The sequence below is a fragment of the Anolis carolinensis genome, chromosome 5 (assembly GCF_035594765.1).
Source record: "Anolis carolinensis isolate JA03-04 chromosome 5, rAnoCar3.1.pri, whole genome shotgun sequence".
Lineage (NCBI taxonomy): Eukaryota > Metazoa > Chordata > Lepidosauria > Squamata > Dactyloidae > Anolis > Anolis carolinensis.
Window position 1 is genome coordinate 89565002 of NC_085845.1, and position 22387 is coordinate 89587388.

Below are 22387 nucleotides of genomic sequence, written 5' to 3' on the forward strand. Positions count from 1 at the left end.
GTGTTATCAGGGGAAATAGGTGTCTCTACTGAAGTTTTGTCACCAATCCTTGTTTCCACAAGTCAAATTTTTCAAAATCCAATTCTCACAGGGACAAAAGGTAAGATGAAACCTTCTGAACAGGGGCATAGACAGCAAAGCAAACACCATGGGGGTGCTAACCCTTCTTTATGCTATCAAATGTTAAAAACTATATGTATGTATTCCGATTTATAAACAAATTCAACTTAAAAACAAACCTACAAACCCTATCTGGGGACTGCATGTGCATACAACCAGCATATTATCATAACTCTCTTGTCATGCATATTAATTTTAAGTTCCTAAACACACGTGCAAAACAAAATGAGTCTCAAATTCAGGACTGGCGGCAAGCTGATAGAATGATCTTTGCCAAAATATTCCTTTTTCCAAACAGGGAAGTTAGATTGATAATAATATGCACACACAAATGTAGACATAAAAAGAAAAATCCACCAAAGCTGTGATTCTCGTAGAGGTGGTATAGATACATAAGTCATTTCACTTACTGGTTATCAGAATCACTTCCTTTCCGTTTTCTTGGAAAGTCTACCACAAACGTGTTGACTGAACTGGCAGTGGCAGGCTGGGCTGAGGAACTCATAAGGCTTGAGACTGCAGAGGCGACACACTGAGTTCCTTCCATCTGAAGATTATCTGTGAATAGGAAAATAATGTCCATGCTGAAGATATTCTGCAGTATTTACTTTAAAAAATCCAAAGGCAACGTAACTGATGCTGCCAGTTTTAATCTCTAGATGACTCTGGGTGTATCCATACTGCCATAACTTCGACTCATGGAATTCTGAACTTTGTAGTTTGATGAGATACTTCAGAAAGTTGTATTGCTGTAGTGTACAAAGTTGACTAGAGCTCTATTGAAGATAATTTTAATTGTCTCTCAAAACTATAAATCCCAGGATTCCATGGAAAAGAACCATGGGAATGAAACAAATATCACACTGCTGTAATTGTATAGTTAGATACTCCTTCTGATACCAAATAAATGAGGTCTCCCATCACAAATGGTAACTATTACTGCTACTATAAACCTATTTGAACCAAATCACTGCAGAACACAACCTGGTACCCTTCCAATGGCAAGGGATCATGGGAGTTGTAGTTCAAAGCACACAAAGGATATCAGGTTGCCTACTCTCACACCCAGAGAACTGTAAAACTAAATTTATTTTATTCTGTTATCACTCTTGGTTTTATATTATATGGAAGTGACATGTAATCAACACGTTTTAAGTGGCAATGGAAATAACATGTTCTAAGTAATAATGTCACCTTGTTGTGACATGCTATTTCTCAAATAACCAGGATATGTTGTTATATTACTTTTACACTATCAGAAGCGGGAGTTCTTTGGAGAAATTTATCACATTTGGTCATTTCTATTTTTAATATAAAACATTTTATGATTTCTCAGGTTCTATATATTAAGTCCATTATTAAGTTATTAACTCCAGAGAAAGTTACTCCAGGTAAGAATCTCATACAAATCCTGTACAAACTTATTAAGAAAATTAAAACCATATCATGTTTATGGTGCTTTCACAATCTGCATATTTAAGTTCAAATAAGATAACAATTTGGAAATCATCAAAATAAATTAATATAACTATGCATAAAAATTTCAAAATGAGAGTCTCTAATCTTTTGTTTTTCTGTGGAAGGCTTTAACTTGTTCAGTAATCAGTATGTACCATATAACAATAATATTCAAAGTGTATGCCAAAAAAGACGCAGGCAATATTTTGAAATAAAGTTATTAATATGTAAATTGTTTTTCTCTATTCCAGTAATAGGATGGTGATCATTTATATGTAAAACAAGGTGGGGGCTCTGCGCATGCCTGGGTAAGAGGAAGCAGCTCTGTTCCTGACTCTCCGGAGATACAAATGAAATAAAGTCCAGAGCCGGAGATAAGTATTAATTTAGCAGTCAGTTAATGGATAATTATTCGTGGGAGACCCCTGCAGCCAACAAACTTTCTCTACAGTAAAATAATTGGGGGAAAGAGACTTTATTAAGTAAGATAAGCAAGAATCAAACCGGGAAGACGGCCAAAAATGGCGTCCAAACGGGAACTACAAAATATTCAACAAATGATTACAGAGCTGTCGGAAACCTTGAATCCAAAAGTTGACATGCTGCTGAAACAAATGAAGACCATACAACAAGATAATAAATTAATTAAAAAAAACTTAAACAGACTAAGAAAAGAACGCAGCAAAACCAGAACGAAATTGCAGCTTTAAGATATAAAGTGGCTGAGCTATCAGATAGACAAAGAAGAAAAAACTTGAGACTGTCCGGTTTCCCAGAAGAAATTTCTGCAGAGAATTTACAAGTGGAAATAATATTATGGCTTCAAGGTTTAAACATGGAAATAGTGCAAACTCAAATTGAAAGAGTTCACAGAACCTTTCACCATGCAAAAAGGGGAGGCGTAAGAGATATCATAATGGCCTTCACCACAGAAAGTAAACGAGATGAAGTGTTTAAACTCCTTAAAGCAAACAGAGACTTAACATATAAAGGGAAAAAAATAATTCCAAAACACGACCTGTCTCCGGAATCTCTGAAGATAAAAGCTCTTTTAAAAACGTATGCAGACAGACTGACTGCTCACGGGATAAAGTTTTCCTGGGTGTTACCAATGGCTATTCTGGTTTACAAAGACAAGGAAAAATATACTGCAAGAACACCAGAACAAGCTCACTCAATGCTGGATAAATTGGGCCTTCCGCTGACATCAGAAACAAAAGACTCTACAGAGAAAAAAGGAGAAGAAAGTGAGTCAGAGGAAGGTGACGAAGATGAAGATTAGTGGATTAACAAGACCATTAAAATGAACAAGGACTACAATATCATAATAAGTAGGGACTCTACCTTAGAATCTCTGTGGAAGATGGATGCAGGATTGAATGGACATTATGTTTAAGCTTATGTACAACAAAACTAATATGTATGGCGGGTAGAGGGTTGAAAGCAGGCATATAATGGGCAAAAACAGTGAAGTAACTGTATGGCCTGGAATAGTAATAACAAAGAACGAATAGGAGAGGGAACAGGGGGCGCAGTGCCGCAAGAAATCTCAAATGAAAGGAAAGATTCATTTCCTTAAAATAACATTTGAGAAGGGGGGAGGGGTAACCACAGTAATAAGGGAAGGGAACATTGCAGATGAGGAGCCACAAATATACATAGATAATGGGTGACAAGTTAAAAATGTGTTTTTTAAATACAAACGGGTTGGCTTCAGATCTCAAGCGGTCAAGAATAATACAACTAGCAAAGAAATCGTATTGCAATGTGCTTTGTTTACAGGAAACCCACAAACATCAGAAAGATAACAAACAATTAATAAATATTCCAGGTTGGAGCGTGATAGCTGAAGCGAGAGGTACGAATAAAGCTAGAGGGGTAGCGATTATAATGAAAAACTCATTGAAACTGGAAATATTAGAAACAATAATAGATAAGGAAGGGAGGTACATAGTACTAATATGAAAAATAAATGGCAAGAAATATACAATAGGAAATGTATATGGCCCAAATAAAGGACAAAAGAAATATTTTAGAAAGTGGTTTAGGAAAGTACAGGAAATTTATCAAGGGGAGCTAATAATTGGAGGGGATTTTAATATGGACCTTAGAAAAAACAAAGACCTTGTAAAAAAATGGAAAATGGAGGACATATTTGAAGCAAATCTCATAAAACAAAAGCCAACATACTTCTCACAAAGTCATAAATCTTTTTCGTGGATAGATTATATATTAATAAAAATACTAATAGGTCTAGAATTTTAAATATGGAAACACAACCGATCTGGATTTCAGATTATGCACCTATTATAGTGGAGTTAAGGATAGAGGAGCCTGATGAAACGGAGGCAATAAAAACTTGGAGATATAAACATTTTATAATTAAGACAGAAAAACTTAAGAATGAACTATCAAAAGAAATAAAAAATTACTTCAAAGAGAATAGGGGTTCAGCAAGTACAGAAACAGTCTGGGACACAGCAAAAGCAGTAATTAGGGGTTACTGTATAGCAAAAGAAGTGGCAGTAAAGAAACAGCAAGATAGAGAAAGGAAAAGGGTGTTTAGAGAAATAGAGGAAACACAAAAATTACTACAAAATAAATACCAAGTGCAGGTGAAAGCAAAGTTGGAAAATTTAAAGAAACAGTTAGAAGAAATTGATAATTTGGATTTATGGAAAAAATATATATTTATTAAAAATAATTTCCAAAGACAAAATACGAATACAATGAAAAAACTGGCTAACTATTTGAAAAATATGAAAGAGAAAGGAAGAGTCATTCAGTTAAAAAATAAATATAATAAAAAAGTAAACTCGACCAAGGAAATAAGGGAGGCATTTGTAGACTTCTATCAGGAATTGTATAAAAAACAAATACATGGAGAATTTGACGAAAAAATACAGAAAATAATAGATAGAGAAGACAATAGGAAACTAGGAACAGAAATATCGTATCAAGAAATAGAACAGGTTATCGACACACTGAAAAATAGAAAATCTCCGGGAGGGGATGGATACACTGCAGAATTTTACAAAGAAATGAAAGAAATAATAATTCCAGAATTGAAGATTCTATTTAATAACATAATGAAGGGAGGGAAAATCCCTGACACATGGAGAGAATCAGAGATAATAACAGTAAGAAAAAGTGGGAAAGATCCAGAAGATCCCAATTCATACAGACCCATTAGCCTCCTAAATCAGGATTATAAAATATTCACGAAAATATTAGTAAATAGAATAGAAGAGATTATATCCAAAATAGTAAAGGAAGATCAATATGGTTTTATAAAAGGCAGGAATATTGCGCACCCTATAAGAAATGTATTAAACATCCTTAATCATAACAAAAAAAGAAAGTTTGCACTATTAAAGTTAGACATTTATAAAGCCTTTGATTCACTAAACCACAAATATCTGTTACAACTAATGGGTAATTACGGATTTGACATTTCATTTATTAAAATAGTAAAAGAGTTATATAGTAATTCAAGAGCAAGAATAAGAGTAAATGAAGGCTTAACAAAATATTTCAAAACAGAAAGAGGTGTAAAACAAGGTTGTCCTCTGTCTCCGCTCCTATTTGCATTAGCAATGGAACCTCTAGCAGATAGAATAAGAAACAACGGCAGGATAAAGGGATATCAAATTAGGAACGAAGAGGTGAAGATAAATCTTTATGCGGACGATATTTTACTAATAATGGAAAACCCAGCAGAAGCTATTCATGAAATACAAATAATATTAAAAGATTTTGAAAGGTATTCAGGATTGAAAGTGAATATGAGCAAATCAGAAATGATGATATACAATATGGGGAAAAAGGAGCAGAAGGAGCTGCAGACAAAAATGGGAGACATAAAAATAATAAGAAATAAAATAAAATATTTAGGGATAACCATTACAAAAGAAATAACTAAGTTATGGGGCAATATGGAAAAAAATCCAGGAAAAATTAAAAGCCTGGGGAGATAAACAATTAAGTATCCCACGAAAAATATTAGCACTAAAAATGTGCATAATACCCAAATTACTTTACCTGTTCCAAACCCTATCAATAAAAATAGACTATAGACAAATAAAAGAATGGGATAATACCTTGAGAGAATGGATATATGGAAAAAAGAGAAACAGAATAATGAAAAAGATTCAATATACCCCAAGAAGATTACTTGGATGGGGATTTCCAAACCTACAAAACTATTATGAGGCCTTTCAACTAAGATCTTTACTAGAAATAAGTTTAAAGGGAGAAGATAAATGGATAAAAGTAGAGAACGAAATAAATGAAGGGCGGGGAAAATATGGGCTATATACTAGAGATATTAAAGAAATAAAAGAAAAACTAACAGGTCCAAGAAAGATTGAGTTTGAATGTTGGCAAAAATGGCAAAAACTATGGGCAAATAAAATTTCTGGAAAGACCTCAATTAAGAGCATGGGACTCCCTGAAAGGTTGGTAAATACCTTAGAAGAAAAAGGATTAACGAGGGTAAAAGATATGTGGAAACAAGATGGAGGGATAATTAACTGGCTAGACCTTTTGGAAAAAGGGGGGAAAGAATATTGGTTAAAATTAAGAGGGATCTGGGAAAAAGTAAAAAAAGAGAGTGCACAGCCCACTGAAGAACTGAAGGTAGATAAATTGCTAAATGCAAGAGAAAAAACAAGTAAAGGAACAGTGGCAAAAATATACAATTTAATGGTAGAAGATAAGGAATTTATGATCCGAGCAATACGTAACAAATGGAATGGGGTTAAAATATTAAGCACACAAGAAGTAGACGAAATAATTAGGAACATAAATAAAATAAAAACAGAAAAATATAATGAATTAGAAAAAAAGATGGTATTAAGATGGTATAGAACTCCTGAACAACTGTCTTATATGATAAAAGGGAAGAATTCAAAGTGCTGGCATTGTAATAAAGAAAAGGGCACTTATTCACATATGTGGTGGGAGTGTTCTGAATTAAAAAAAATTTGGCTAATGATACAAGGGAAAATCCAGGACTTATTACAGATAACAATACAAATTAATAATGATTTGTTACTTTGGGGAGTGCTGGATCATCCAAGTATAAAAACTGAGTGCCAAGAGTTATTGAAAGTAACAATAAGAGCAGTACATGCTGTGATTGCTAGAGGATGGAGAGACAAATCGAAATGGACGTTAAATAATTGGAATGATTATTTGCATGATCAAGTGTTGTTAGATATTACAGGAATTATGACTAATCAAGTAACAAGAATGAATAAACAAAAGGACATTACAAACAGATGGAAAGACTACTTCAACTGGGTGAAAAATGGAGGAGCCAACGATTACATTAAAGAAAAAATACAAAGACTTTACCTGTGGCTGGATCTGCAAGATTAATATAAAGATACTGTGGTTGAGGAGGGAGGGTGTGGGTGGTAGGGAGGGAAAAAATATTGGAAAAAAGGGAAGTAGTGTTGTTATGAATTATGAATGTAAAACCCAATAAAAATGTTTAAAAAAAAACAAGGTTTCAGTCAGGCATTAGTCTAATCTCCTACATTTTTAATTATTCAAACATACTTCTTTCTAACAGAGCAACCCCATCCCCTTCAGATGCCCCCTGGTATGATTGCAAATGTAAAAGGATAGCTAAAAGCATTCATGCTGCCAGCAAGCATTAAAACAGGGTGTTCCAGGACTGCTCTTGAATCTACAGGACACAAACCCTTTATTCTCCCATGATCAGGCCCTGAAAACTACAGTTGTACACAGATGGGAAGAAATAGAAAAACACAAACCTTCAAACCTATTTGTGTTTATTCAAATAGAAGCAGGAAAAAAGTCTGCCTTCCCCTTTCTCCCTTAGCTAGAGTTAGCCCGTGGGGCTTTAAAATTAGTTTGTCCATCACCACTTGGGGAGCCTTGTGCCGCAGGGCTGCTGACTGACAGACCGCTGGTTCGAATTCGGGTGAGCTCCTTCTAACAGCTCCAGCTCTCCATGCGAGGACATGAGAAGCCTCCCGCAAGAATGGTAAAACATCAAACATCCGGGCTTACCCTGGGCAACGTCCTTGCAGACAGCCAATTCACCCACACTAGAAGCGACTTGCAGTTTCTCAAGTTGCTCCTGATATGAAAAAAAACAAACAAACACCTGGGCACTTCAGATAAATGTCCATAGAAGAACAAAGGAATGTCCATAAGCATTAAAACTCCTCTAGAAACTGAACAAAATCAGAGAAAGGTTTAAATCAAACCCAAGTATATGAATGTGTTTTATATAACCATTTGCAAGAGCACTGCAAACCATTCTTTTATATGCCAAAGAGTAGGAATTGGTCGTGGAGATTGTGAAAGGACTAAAGCTGTGATTTTTTAAAAAATCCTGTAAAATGGATCACTGTTTCAGTTTTCCTTCAAGTTGCATAGACCAAATAAAGAGGAAATTCTGGCTCATGTAGCTCAAAGAAACAAATATTTAAAAATGCTATACCGCAACTGATGTACAAAATTTGTGTCACATCTGTCTCTATTAGGGATTATTTTAGCTATGACCAGCAGTGCTGCAGAGTTTGAAGAGGCACAAATGGAGGGCTTAAGGGAGAAACGTGCCAAGAGGAAGGCCCGTCAAGCCAACCCTGACCAGGACCGCCTTCCACCTGAAAACCGATGTCTTCACTGTGGGAGAACATGCAAATCAAGAATTGGTCTCTTCAGCCACCTAAGAACCCACCCCCAAGACACCAGAGATGGAAGACAATCCTCCTTGAACTACAAGGGATTGCCTAAGTAAGTAAGTAAGTAGGGATTATATTTCCTTTACTCACAATACAGTTTTGCAGTTTTGTTACGTTATCTGTAACATTGCCTTTTAAGCTATCTGATGTGGAAAACCAGCACCACACACAAGCACACACACTCTCTTGGTGTGCCAGGGACTGGTACCATATTTGTGCTCATTGTCTACAGACGCTTTTCATGCCCTCCTGAAAATTGTCTAGGAACTGGCAGCTAATAACTTGTGGCTGGCAATGGCTCGTGGGCCATTCCTTTGACTAGCATTCCCCCTTCCTTCATCCAACAATGTTGAAGTAGTTACATCAAAAGACAAACAGACCATACATGATACATTTCCATATTGACTGGGAGGGGCTTTTTGTACTCTAACTGGCCCTTGGGGCTGTATCTAGTGCTCTCTCTACTTTCAGAAGGGAAGGTATAAAACAGCCCCCAAGAATGTCCTCCACCAGGTTTTGTTCTTTAATAAGGTAAAGGTAAAGGTTTCCCCTGACGTTAAGCTCAGTCGTGTCCGACTCTGGGGGTTGGTGCTCGTCTCAATTTCTAAGCCAAAGAGCTGGCGTTGTCCATAGACACCTCCAAGGTCATGTGGCCAGCATGATTGCATGGAGCGCCGTTACCTCCCGCCGGTAATCTACTCACATTTGCATGTTTTCGAACTGCTAGGTTGGCAGAAGCTGGGGCTAACAGCGGGCGCTCATTCCGCTCCCCGGATTCGAACTTGCGACCTTTTGGTCTGCAAGTTCAGCAGCTCAGTGCTTTAACACACTGCATCACCTGAGACCTTTTGTTCTTTAATAGCAGATTACAATTTGAAAGTTAAACTATGCAAGTAAAGCTCCAGTCAGAAAGCACTACAGGATCAAAGGGAACAACAAACAAACCGTGACCTACTTTTTTGGGAAGGAGAATTTGCAGGCACATTTTTGCTAGCACAAAATAAAACAGAAGTGACAAGTACAGAAGACTCATCTTTGTGTCTAAAATTGGAAGACCAGCAGCCACATTCAGAAGTGTGAAGACTGCCTTTCAGCATTGTACAAGAGATGGCTTAATAAATCTAATACAGGGTGTCTGAAAAAGAACTCCCTAGTTTTAAGTATAATTAAAGTATAATTATAATATACTACTTTTAAGTATAATGAGTATAATTATAAGAAAACCAAGAAGTCAAGATGGTTGTCTGCTGAGACACTGGAAGTAGCTCAAGAAAGAAGGAAGACGAAAGGAAACCATGATAGGGGGAGTTATGCCCAATTAAATGCACAATTCCAGAAGCTAGCCAGGAGAGACAAGGAACTATTTTTAAACAAGCAATGCAAGGAAGTAGAGGAAGACAATAGAATAGGAAGGACAAGAGACCTCTTCCAGAAGATCAGAAACATCAGAGGAAAATTTCAGGCAAAAATGGGCATGATCAAAAACAAAGATGGCAGGGACCTAACAGAAGCTGAAGAGATCAAGAAAAGGTGGCGAGAATATACAGAAGATCTGTATAGGAAGGATAACAATTTAGAGGATAGTTTTGATGGGGTGGTGAGTGAACTAAAACCAGACATCCTGAGGAGCGAGGTTGAATATGCCGCCCTGAGTCCCTTCGGGTGAGAAGGACAGGATAGAAATATTGGAAATAAATAAATAAATTAAGAAGCATTGCTAATAACACGGCAGCAGGAGACCATGGCATCCCAGCTGAGTTGCTTCAAATCTTGAAAGTTGATACTGTCAAGGAGCGAGAGTTGCCAGATGTCCAAGCTGGTTTTAGAAAAGGCAGAGGAACAAGAGACCAAATTGCCAATATCCGCTGGATAATGGAGGAAGCTAGGGAGTTTCAAAAAAACATCTATTTCTGCTTTATTGACTACTCTAAAGCCTTCGACTGTGTGGACCATAATAAACTGTGGCATGTTCTTGGTGGTATGGGGATACCAACTCACCTTGTCTGTCTCCTGAGAAATCTGTATAAAGATCAAGTAGCCACAGTAAGAACAGATCATGGAACAACAGACTGGTTCAAGATTGGGAAAGGAGTGCGGCAGGGCTGTATACTTTCACCCTATTCAACTTGTACGTAGAACACATCATGCGACGTGCAGGGCTTGATGAATCCAAGGCCGGAGTTAAAATTGCTGGAAGAAACATTAACAACCTTAGGTATGCAGATGATACCACTCTGATGGCTGAAAATGAGGAGGAGCTGAAGAGCCTTATCCCCAAGGTGAAAAAGCTGGGCTGCAGTTAATCATCAAGAAAACACCTATCGATAACTGGCAAATAGAGGGAGAAAACATGGAGGCAGTGACAAACTTTATATTTCTAGGCGCGAAGATCACTGTAGATGCAGACTGCAGCTAGGAAATCAGAAGACGTTTACTTCTTGGGAGGAAAGCAATGGCCAACCTCGATAAAATAGTGAAAAGCAGAGACATCACACTGTCAACGAAGGTCCGCATAGTCAAAGCAATGGTATTCCCTATAGTAACCTATGGATGCGAGAACTGGACCATAAGGAAGGCTGAGCGAAGGAAGATAGATGCCTCGAACTTTGGTGCTGGAGGAAAATCCTGAGAGTGCCTTGGACCACAAGAAGATCCAACCAGTCCATCCTCCAGGAAATAATGCCTGGCTGCTCATTGGAGGGAAGGATATTAGAGGCAAAGATGAAGTATTTTGGCCACATCATGAGAAGACAGGAAAGCTTGGAAAATGGTACATGGTTACCCAAAAACAAAGCTTTGGTACATGGTTACCCAAAAACAAAAACCTATTATTTAAAAACCTTGTGTGGATAGAATCAAAAACATTTAGCATATAGAGAGAAACTTTAAATATCAGTTAAGGTGTGCACACAGGACAAGTCAAAAGGTATTTAAAGCGAAATTATACACAATCAAATAGATATCATTGATGTATGTATGGCGTATGTATTTCTTCCAGCTTCCTGTCAACATATGATTACCCCAAAAAATTCCCAGGGTTCTTACAGGCAGTTTTGCCAGCTCTTTCCTTTGAAACATAGCCTGCAGTACTTGGTGGTTATGGGGTCTCCCACCCAAATGCTACCCAAGACTGACCCTTTGGCTTACGCGGCTGAGGGGGGAAAGGAAAGGGCCTGAGGCTGTTAGGAATGGTGGGAGTTGAAGTCCAAAACACCTGGAGGGAGGGCCCAAGTTTGCCCGGGAAACTAGGGCAGGAGAAATAAAAGGCCACTGAAGGGGAGGGGGGGGGGAGGAACAGGTCGCCTCATGTTCTCCGTCCTCTTGATTTTGGGTCCTGTGGAAAAACAATGCCTAGACGAGCATGACTGACAGGCTCAGCGAGGACCCCAGTCATCCCTCAGGAAACCATTTTGTGGCGAAAAGGAAGCAAGCGAGGAAGGAAGCAAGGAAGGTGCCGCCTCACCTGGGGCTCCGGGTCCCCCGCCGGCCTCCTCCTCCGCCATGGCCCGCTCCGCAGAGACAGCAGCAGGAGCAGCCGCGGACCGCTGCCCGCCGCTCGGCGCAGAGGCATGGGGAGGGCAGGGCGCCCCGGCAGCAGCGGCCGCCGCCAAGCGAGCGGGCGGGAGGGAGGCGACGCTTCAGGCTGAGGAAGCAGCGCCCGGCATCTCGCGAGAGTTGCGCTGGCCAGGACACACCCGGAGGCCCTTCACACAACCGTGGCTTCCGAATTCCTCAGCGTTGGGCAACAGGATTCTGGGAACTGAAGTCCCAAACGCTTGAAGGAGCCGAGACTCGCTGCTTTCTTCACGCCGTTTCCTGGGAGGTGAGAGCGCGCGACTCCGCTCAAGGGCGCCCAGCGGGGTTCGAACCCTGGTTGCAAGGGTCTCAGCCGAAACCCCCAAATTGCTACGCCACGCGGCCTCCTCCTCCTAATAATAATAATGCCTTCTGACTGACAGGCGTTGGGAAGCGCCTCCCTCAAGCATGCCTTCCTCCGGCGCGCACGTGCGCCAGCGGCACGCGACCCGTGACGCGCCAAGCTCCGCCCCCTCCTCACCCACTGACCCAGATACGAGGCCGCATTCCACAGCCTTGGAGCAGGCGCGCGCTGACCCAGATCTTGCGGCGGCGCCTCGGGCTCTCGCGCCCACGCTCTTCACGCGCGGCCTTGCTTCACAGGCAGGAAAAGTGGCTCTTCCCGCTTATTTCCCCAAACATTGATGGGGCTCCCAAGTCCCAAAAGCCTCCGCCAGGGTGGCCAGTGGGGGAGGGGTTGTAGTCCAACTAATATCAGAAGCCACTTCTACACAGCTGTATAAAATCCAGGTTATCTGCTTTGAAGTGGATTATATGGTAGTGTAGACTCAGATAATCCAGTTCAGAGCAGATAATGTGGATTATCTGCCTTGATATTCTGGATTATATGGCAGTGTAGAAGGGCCCTGAGGAACCTACAGCATCACAGTGCTCTTCTCCACCTGAACTCGCTGCTCTGCATTTTTTCCAGGGTTGCTGCAGACTCAGCAGCACTCTGACAGTTCACCATTAGCAGAGATTTTGCTAACCATTCTACAAGGCCTTTGCTGCTGAAAGCTTGCAAAGTATCCTTTTGTTGTGTTGTCGAAGGCTTTCATGGCCGGGATCACAGGGTTGTTGTATGTCTTTCGGGCTGTGTGGCCATGTTCCAGAAGTATTCTCTCCTGACGTTTCGCCCACATCTATGGCAGGCATCCTCACAACCTCTGAGGATGCCTGCCATAGATGTGGGCGAAACGTCAGGAGAGAATACTTCTGGAACATGGCCACACAGCCCGAAAGACATACAACAACCCTATCCATTTGTTCTTGAGACCGCACCTTTTCCTGGGGATGAAATCTCCATTTTGAGAAGCCTCTTTTGCCTTTTACAGAAGAGAAAAGAAGTCAGATGTGCTTGTGTGGCCAAGCCAGGCCAGCTCAGACAAGCCATCGTAAGTACTGACCTCTTGCCTTTGAAACTGGTGCTGAACTCAGATAGGGAAAGACCTACTCTTTCTAATATAGCAACTCAGCACGGGGGCAGAGAATATCTCAGGATTTCTCTGCCATTGGAAGAAGCTCCAACTACTTTGTCTCCAAGCTAGCTTTGAGCTTAGATAGGGAAAGATCTGCTCTTTCTAATATAGCAGCTCAGGGCTAGGGTAGAGAGCATCTCAGGATCTCTTCGCCTTTGGAGGAAGTTAGCCCAGCAGCTAAGGGGAAAAGCAAGAAAGAAACATCTGCATGATTTTATAAGTTGACTGTTTATATTTGTAACCTTAACTACGTGTGCCAAGTCTGTCAAGGACTTAGAGAAAATAAAAATCTTGTTTGATGTTCAACTTGAAGTGGCCTTGGTTACTGGGACTCCTGAGCTTCGAAGTAAGGCCCCGCAGTTCACCTGGGCAAAGAAAGCAGCACATCTTATTTTACCAAAGGTGCCCGGGTGTGACGGCATAGGAACCATGGGGATTGTAGTCATGGGATAACACTTAATACAGTATTAGAAATACAATAATTAGAAAAATGTTCTATTTCTGGTTTGGAAGTGTTATTTCCAATTTAATTGTGACTTGAAGGTTGGGTTTCTGATCTGAAGGCTACCAGGTTCGAATCCAACCTCAGGAGAGCGAGGATGAGCTCCCTCTATCAGCTCCAGCTCCATGCGGGGACATGAGAGAAGCCTCCCACAAGGTTGGTAAAAACATCAAAACATCTGGGCGCCCTCTGGGCAATGTCCTTACAGATGGCCAAAAGACACAGTTATCCTTCTCCATTACATACATTCACTGTATGCATAAAGGAGGTTAAATTGTGGTATTCATACATCAAGGAATAATCAGATAAGCTGCATGGATGCTGTTTCTAGTACTAGGGAGCTTTAGCATGGCCTAGAACTGCTTGTAGCAGATGTGCACAACTAGTATGAAGCTAAGCCTCCCCCACCTCCATGGAGATACCACCACAGCAACCCTGGCAGCCCTCTCAAAGTGGTGACATAGCATCATTTCTTAACACCATTTTGAGGAACAGAGGAAAGCTGATGTATTTGGAGATAGTACCAGATTCCATTGTGCTTCTAGGGCTAGAGTGGGGGTAATTTGACATGTTTTCATGTGCTTGAGTGGAAGAAATTGCCCCCAGATTGCTTTGGGGGAGAATGTGGGAGGCTTTGAGGCCATATGTGACCCATAGACTGTGTTACGCCCACCCTACTTTATAGCCAAAGGGATCTACCAGGGTTCTTTTTGTAGAACAGTTACATTTTAACCAAGGAACAACTTGGCAATCAGTTAGGGATCACTGTGTAAACTTTAGCTGGAATTACCGACCATTATCAATATACTGAAGCTGGTTATGCAACAGCTCTTAACAATCCCAAACAAAAATATCCGCAGACCAGGACACTCTTCTCTTGTTGCCTTCCAGGTGTGTCGATCCACAACGCCCATGATTCACCAGATAGCACAGTACAGTTGGCCATGGGATTATGGAAACCATAGCCCCCAACACATCTTGAGAGCAGTGAATTGGCCAAATCTGTGGCAGATGAAAGAACAGGGCTACAAGCCTTTATTTTCACCTCCCCAACAGTAGTCGCCACTTGCCACGGACATTGAAAAATGTTATAAGGATGATGCACAAAAATTAGAGGAAAAACAGGTTGGTGCTAAATTCTTAGCAAGAGTTATCCAAGGTACAATAGGAAATTGCGTAGTAAAAAATACAAACAGAAAGTCTTCATAATGGCAGCACTATTTTTTTTGGATGATCTGTAATTTCATAACGTGTTCTTTGTCCAACTGCACAAAGCATTCTGTTGTTCAAAGCAGCCATTTCAAATGTTATTTTTCTTAAACTGACTCCAAAGAATGAATGGACAGAAATTTACCAATCATAACAGCCCCCTGCTGTGCAAAAGAATGAAAACATCCTCCCCCTAGAATGTGCCTTTCTAGTGATTGCCTTCTCCAAAGCTATTACTTTTGTTATTTCCTTCTCTTTCATCCAAGTAAATTAGCCCTATCAGATAACACAAACACGTGCACCATTTTGGAAAATATGATAGTAGAATATATGCTTGCATATGCAAATTTTACTTCTCTTTAAGCATTTAACTAGTTTGGTATACAGTAGAGTCTCACTTATCCAACACTCGCTTATCCAACGTTCTGGATTATCCAACGCATTTTTGTAGTCAATGTTTTCAATATATCGTGATATTTTGGTGCTAAATTCATAAATACAGTAATTACTATGTAGCATTACTGCATATTGAACTACTTTTTCTGTCAAATTTGTTGTATAACATGATGTTTTGGTGCTTAATTTGTAAAATCATAACCTAATTTGATGTTTAATAGGCTTCTCCTTAATCTCTCCTTATTATCCAACATATTCGCTTATCCAACGTTCTGTCGGCCCGTTTATGTTGGATAAGTGAGACTCTACTGTATTTATTTTCCTTCACTGGATCTTAAAACATGAACAGGATTTAAAATGCTTAGCAGGATTTTAAAACATATCTTCACTAGACATTGCAGTTCAGCAGCCTAATTTGGCAGCTACCAGAATGGTGGCCAAGCTCTCTCTGCCTCAATGTAGACAGCAGCATTATTTGAACAAGTCCAAATGCAGTTTAAAGGCAGCAATATAAATTCTTATGGCTGACTAGAGTAGACCCAATGAAATCATTACATTTATTCGCATGTTGACATACAGAATGATTGGTTGGATGGGTCTAGTTAGAAGTAATAAACAGGATTCCAAAGATATATATAAATATTTAAAAGATGTACTGTAATTAGCCACAATTTAACTTGAATATTAGATTAATCAGAGAACGAGACAAAACAAGTATATGTGAATTTGTCAGATGGGCCACAGGAAGTACAACTTGTTTTTAGCCTGAGGGAATCAGGAATTCTTTGGTCTGTAAGATGAAAGGGAGAGAAATGAGATGTGTGAAATTACCGTTGCTCAAGATCATGCCAAAGAAGAGATTAAAAATCACATCTTTAGCATATTTTCATAGATGTCCTAGAGTCACTGAATAAGCAAGAAAGATCTTTATAGGATTGAGCATCCCTTATCTGGAATTCCAGAATCTGAAATATGGTACTCCAAAACCTAATGGCCTTTGTTTTCTGAGTGTTCGGTGTACACAAACTTTTTTTTATGCACAAAATAATTAAAATGTATTGTGCATAAAATAATGTTTAAGCTATGTTCATAAGGTGCTCCACCTTACGGACCACCTTATTTTTCATATTTAGTCTTGGGTCCCATCTAAAAAGTCTCATTATATGTTTATATGCAAATACAGGTATTCCATCTAACAGATGTAATGTAATGCATGAAAGTGGAAGAAGACAATAGAATAGAAAGGACAAAAGACCTCTTCCAGAAAATTAGAAACATTGGAGGCAAATTTCAAGCAAAAATGGGTATGATCAAAAACAAAGATGGTAAGGACCTAACAGAAGCTGAAAAGCAAACTGAAGAGGTAGTTGCTCTGCCTCCATCCCCCAAACAAATCAAGCATTTGGAATGTTTGTACACTTCGAAGTGTTGTCGAAGGCTTTCATGGCCGGGATCACAGGGTTGTTGTATGTCTTTCGGGCTGTGTGGCCATGTTCCAGAAGTATTCTCTCCTGACGTTTCGCCCACATCTATGGCAGGCATCCTCACAACCTCTGAGGATGCCTGCCATAGATGTGGGCGAAACGTCAGGAGAGAATACTTCTGGAACATGGCCACACAGCCCGAAAGACATACAACAACCCTATCCATTTGTTCTTGAGACCGCACCTTTTCCTGGGGATGAAATCTCCATTTTGAGAAGCCTCTTTTGCCTTTTACAGAAGAGAAAAGAAGTCAGATGTGCTTGTGTGGCCAAGCCAGGCCAGCTCAGACAAGCCATCGTAAGTACTGACCTCTTGCCTTTGAAACTGGTGCTGAACTCAGATAGGGAAAGACCTACTCTTTCTAATATAGCAACTCAGCACGGGGGCAGAGAATATCTCAGGATTTCTCTGCCATTGGAAGAAGCTCCAACTACTTTGTCTCCAAGCTAGCTTTGAGCTTAGATAGGGAAAGATCTGCTCTTTCTAATATAGCAGCTCAGGGCTAGGGTAGAGAGCATCTCAGGATCTCTTCGCCTTTGGAGGAAGTTAGCCCAGCAGCTAAGGGGAAAAGCAAGAAAGAAACATCTGCATGATTTTATAAGTTGACTGTTTATATTTGTAACCTTAACTACGTGTGCCAAGTCTGTCAAGGACTTAGAGAAAATAAAAATCTTGTTTGATGTTCAACTTGAAGTGGCCTTGGTTACTGGGACTCCTGAGCTTCGAAGTAAGGCCCCGCAGTTCACCTGGGCAAAGAAAGCAGCACATCTTATTTTACCAAAGGTGCCCGGGTGTGACGGCATAGGAACCATGGGGATTGTAGTCATGGGATAACACTTAATACAGTATTAGAAATACAATAATTAGAAAAATGTTCTATTTCTGGTTTGGAAGTGTTATTTCCAATTTAATTGTGACTTGAAGGTTGGGTTTCTGATCTGAAGGCTACCAGGTTCGAATCCAACCTCAGGAGAGCGAGGATGAGCTCCCTCTATCAGCTCCAGCTCCATGCGGGGACATGAGAGAAGCCTCCCACAAGGTTGGTAAAAACATCAAAACATCTGGGCGTCCTCTGGGCAATGTCCTTACAGATGGCCAAAAGACACAATTATCCTTCTCCATTACATACATTCACTGTATGCATAAAGGAGGTTAAATTGTGGTATTCATACATCAAGGAATAATCAGATAAGCTGCATGGATGCTGTTTCTAGTATTAGGGAGCTTGAGCATGGCCTAGAACTGCTTGTAGCAGATGTGCACAACTAGTATGAAGCTAAGCCTCCCCCACCTCCATGGAGATACCACCACAGCAACCCTGGCAGCCCTCTCAAAGTGGTGACATAGCATCATTTCTTAACACCATTTTGAGGAACAGAGGAAAGCTGATGTATTTGGAGATAGTACCAGATTCCATTGTGCTTCTAGGGCTAGAGTGGGGGTAATTTGACATGTTTTCATGTGCTTGAGTGGAAGAAATTGCCCCCAGATTGCTTTGGGGGAGAATGTGGGAGGCTTTGAGGCCATATGTGACCCACAGACTGCGTTACACCCACCCTACTTTATAGCCAAAGGGATCTACCAGGGTTCTTTTTGTAGAACAGTTACATTTTAACCAAGGAACAAATTGGCAATCAGTTAGGGATCACTGTGTAAACTTTAGCTGGAATTACCGACCATTATCAATATACTGAAGCTGGTTATGCAACAGCTCTTAACAATCCCAAACAAAAATATCCGCAGACCAGGATACTCTTCTCTTGTTGCCTTCCAGGTGTGTCGATCCACAACGCCCATGATTCACCAGATAGCACAGTACAGTTGGCCATGGGATTATGGAAACCATAGCCCCCAACACATCTTGAGAGCAGTGAATTGGCCAAATCTGTGGCAGATGAAAGAACAGGGCTACAAGCCTTTATTTTCACCTCCCCAACAGTAGTCGCCACTTGCCACGGACATTGAAAAATGTTATAAGGATGATGCACAAAAATTAGAGGAAAAACAGGTTGGTGCTAAATTCTTAGCAAGAGTTATCCAAGGTACAATAGGAAATTGCGTAGTAAAAAATACAAACAGAAAGTCTTCATAATGGCAGCACTATTTTTTTTGGATGATCTGTAATTTCATAACGTGTTCTTTGTCCAACTGCACAAAGCATTCTGTTGTTCAAAGCAGCCATTTCAAATGTTATTTTTCTTAAACTGACTCCAAAGAATGAATGGACAGAAATTTACCAATCATAACAGCCCCCTGCTGTGCAAAAGAATGAAAACATCCTCCCCCTAGAATGTGCCTTTCTAGTGATTGCCTTCTCCAAAGCTATTACTTTTGTTATTTCCTTCTCTTTCATCCAAGTAAATTAGCCCTATCAGATAACACAAACACGTGCACCATTTTGGAAAATATGATAGTAGAATATATGCTTGCATATGCAAATTTTACTTCTCTTTAAGCATTTAACTAGTTTGGTATACAGTAGAGTCTCACTTATCCAACACTCGCTTATCCAACGTTCTGGATTATCCAACGCATTTTTGTAGTCAATGTTTTCAATATATCGTGATATTTTGGTGCTAAATTCATAAATACAGTAATTACTATGTAGCATTACTGCATATTGAACTACTTTTTCTGTCAAATTTGTTGTATAACATGATGTTTTGGTGCTTAATTTGTAAAATCATAACCTAATTTGATGTTTAATAGGCTTCTCCTTAATCTCTCCTTATTATCCAACATATTCGCTTATCCAACGTTCTGTCGGCCCGTTTATGTTGGATAAGTGAGACTCTACTGTATTTATTTTCCTTCACTGGATCTTAAAACATGAACAGGATTTAAAATGCTTAGCAGGATTTTAAAACATAACTTCACTAGACATTGCAGTTCAGCAGCCTAATTTGGCAGCTACCAGAATGGTGGCCAAGCTCTCTCTGTCTCAATGTAGACAGCAGCATTATTTGAACAAGTCCAAATGCAGTTTAAAGGCAGCAATATAAATTCTTATGGCTGACTAGAGTAGACCCAATGAAATCATTACATTTATTCACATGTTGACACACAGAATGATTGGTTGGATGGGTCTAGTTAGAAGTAATAAACAGGATTCCAAAGATATATATAAATATTTAAAAGATGTACTGTAATTAGCCACAATTTAACTTGAATATTAGATTAATCAGAGAACGAGACAAAACAAGTATATGTGAATTTGTCAGATGGGCCACAGGAAGTACAACTTGTTTTTAGCCTGAGGGAATCAGGAATTCTTTGGTCTGTAAGATGAAAGGGAGAGAAATGAGATGTGTGAAATTACCGTTGCTCAAGATCATGCCAAAGAAGAGATTAAAAATCACATCTTTAGCATATTTTCATAGATGTCCTAGAGTCACTGAATAAGCAAGAAAGATCTTTATAGGATTGAGCATCCCTTATCTGGAATTCCAGAATCTGAAATATGGTACTCCAAAACCTAATGGCCTTTGTTTTCTGAGTGTTCGGTGTACACAAACTTTTTTTATGCACAAAATAATTAAAATGTATTGTGCATAAAATAATGTTTAAGCTATGTTCATAAGGTGCTCCACCTTACGGACCACCTTATTTTTCATATTTAGTCTTGGGTCCCATCTAAAAAGTCTCATATGTTTATATGCAAATACAGGTATTCCATGTAACAGATGTAATGTAATGCATGGAAGTGGAAGAAGACAATAGAATAGAAAGGACAAAAGACCTCTTCCAGAAAATTAGAAACATTGGGGGCAAATTTCAAGCAAAAATGGGTATGATCAAAAACAAAGATGGTAAGGACCTAACAGAAGCTGAAAAGCAAACTGAAGAGGTAGTTGCTCCGCCTCCATCCCCCAAACATATCAAGCATTTGGAATGTTTGTACACTTCAGGGAGCCTTTCTCCATATGAAGTGCAGTTCTTTCCCCCCGGGGCTAGCATACCGGCATGAGAATAGTTGTCCTAATAACGTAGAAGGATGAGGCTATAAGGAGGAAGGAGCTATCGTTTCCGATTTCTTGCTACGTCTGCAGACAGAACAAACTGAGGCTACAGCCACTTCCCAATGGCTACATACTTGGGGAGATGGGGCAGGGGTGTAGCCTTCTATCTTCAGGAGCTTTCTAGCAGAATCTGACTCCGCTGTAACCACAGAAACTACCAGATGTGCGTATTTCACAGAGACCACAATGAAGAAATATTAATTTAATTCTTATACAGCCTTCATAAGTAGAATGAGATTCCAGTGCTAGATTAGCACACATTTCTTGTTTTGACATTCTGGATCAGTGACTTTTCAACTTTTGATGCTCAGGGAACCTTTGCTATACCAATATGCTTTCCAGATATTTGTTGTAATCCAACAAATTCTAAAAGGTTTCATGTCTCCCAGCCTAGCCTACATCAATTGGCAATGGTAGGCCAGGGTGGCAAACATGAAAGGGCCAGGCTAGCACAGCAGGTTAAACCACCTGCTATAGAAGACCCTGCTGACTGTAAGGCTGGCAGTTCAAGCCCTGATCGGGGTGTGCTCCTGCTGTCAGCCCTGAAAAATCCGATCAGGAAAGGCATCCATGGATGACAGGCTCCTCAGTGTGGAAAATGAAACAGCACCTCCCCATGGCTGAGTAGAGTACAGCCGGATGCCAGAGATGAAAGGAGGGAAGCCTTGCTTCTGTTTATGTACTGTCTGTCTTTGTCAATTGTATAACGACATTGAATGTTTGCCATATATGTACCTGTAATCCGCTCTGAGTCCCGTTGGGGAGAAAACGCAATATAAATGAAGTATATTATTATTGTATCATTTACTGCTCTCCGGGATTTTACACATAAGCTTTTCTCAGTCTTTCTCTTCAGATATGTGTTGAGCTTGAAAAACTCAGCATACAAAACATGTCTTCAGCCACAAAGCTATGTAATGTTGGAAATGTAAACTGCTGCTCTCCACCTCCCAGTACACATATTCAATTTCTCTGCTTCTGGAGAGTTTATTAAACTGGATTTCCTAATACTGTGGTGAGATTATAGCAAAACCCATTTGCCAGCTTGCCCTGAAAGTAACGGGTGACTTATTTTCACTAATCTAGGGCAATTTGACTAAGATACTACATGCTCCTCCCTGCACTGTAAATCCCAGGATTCTGTGGGGTGCTGCCATGGAAAATTAAAGTGCAATACACTGCACTCCACATGTTCCCGGCAATACATTTACGGATTTCCCTTGGATACACAAAACCACTAAGCATGAACCCTGCTGAAATGGACTTTTGGCCGAAGAACACCATAGAATCATGCTGTAGGACATGAATTTGTCTGCTAGATGAAACAGTGGATATGGGGTTATACTGTATACTGTATCTATGTAGTTTGAATAAGTCATGAATCCAACGTATCCATTTCTTAAATGGACCATTTGGATATTTT

At 40.0% G+C, this 22387-nt stretch overlaps 1 protein-coding gene and 1 long non-coding RNA gene across 4 annotated transcripts in view; one reads left to right on the forward strand and one right to left on the reverse strand.

The window, feature by feature from the left end:
* bmal2 (basic helix-loop-helix ARNT like 2) overlaps positions 1-11962 on the reverse strand; it is a 41997-nt gene extending 30035 nt beyond the window's left edge. The window contains exons 1-2 of one of the 3 annotated variants that reach the window (XM_062981766.1): positions 11764-11962; positions 531-678 (exon numbers count right to left, since the gene is read on the reverse strand). In XM_062981766.1, the coding sequence (XP_062837836.1) occupies positions 531-678; positions 11764-11803 (188 nt within the window). In that variant the 5' untranslated portion in view covers positions 11804-11962. The remainder of the gene's footprint in view (positions 1-530; positions 679-11763) is intronic. The other 2 variants (XM_062981765.1, XM_062981768.1) reach the window with 2 other exon arrangements.
* Positions 11963-12322: 360 nt separating this feature from the next.
* Positions 12323-17632, forward strand: LOC134299311 (uncharacterized). The gene is made up of 2 exons (XR_010006495.1): positions 12323-14012; positions 14748-17632. It is a non-coding gene; the product is annotated as an uncharacterized LOC134299311 (long non-coding RNA).
* The last annotated feature ends 4755 nt before the right edge of the window (positions 17633-22387 follow it).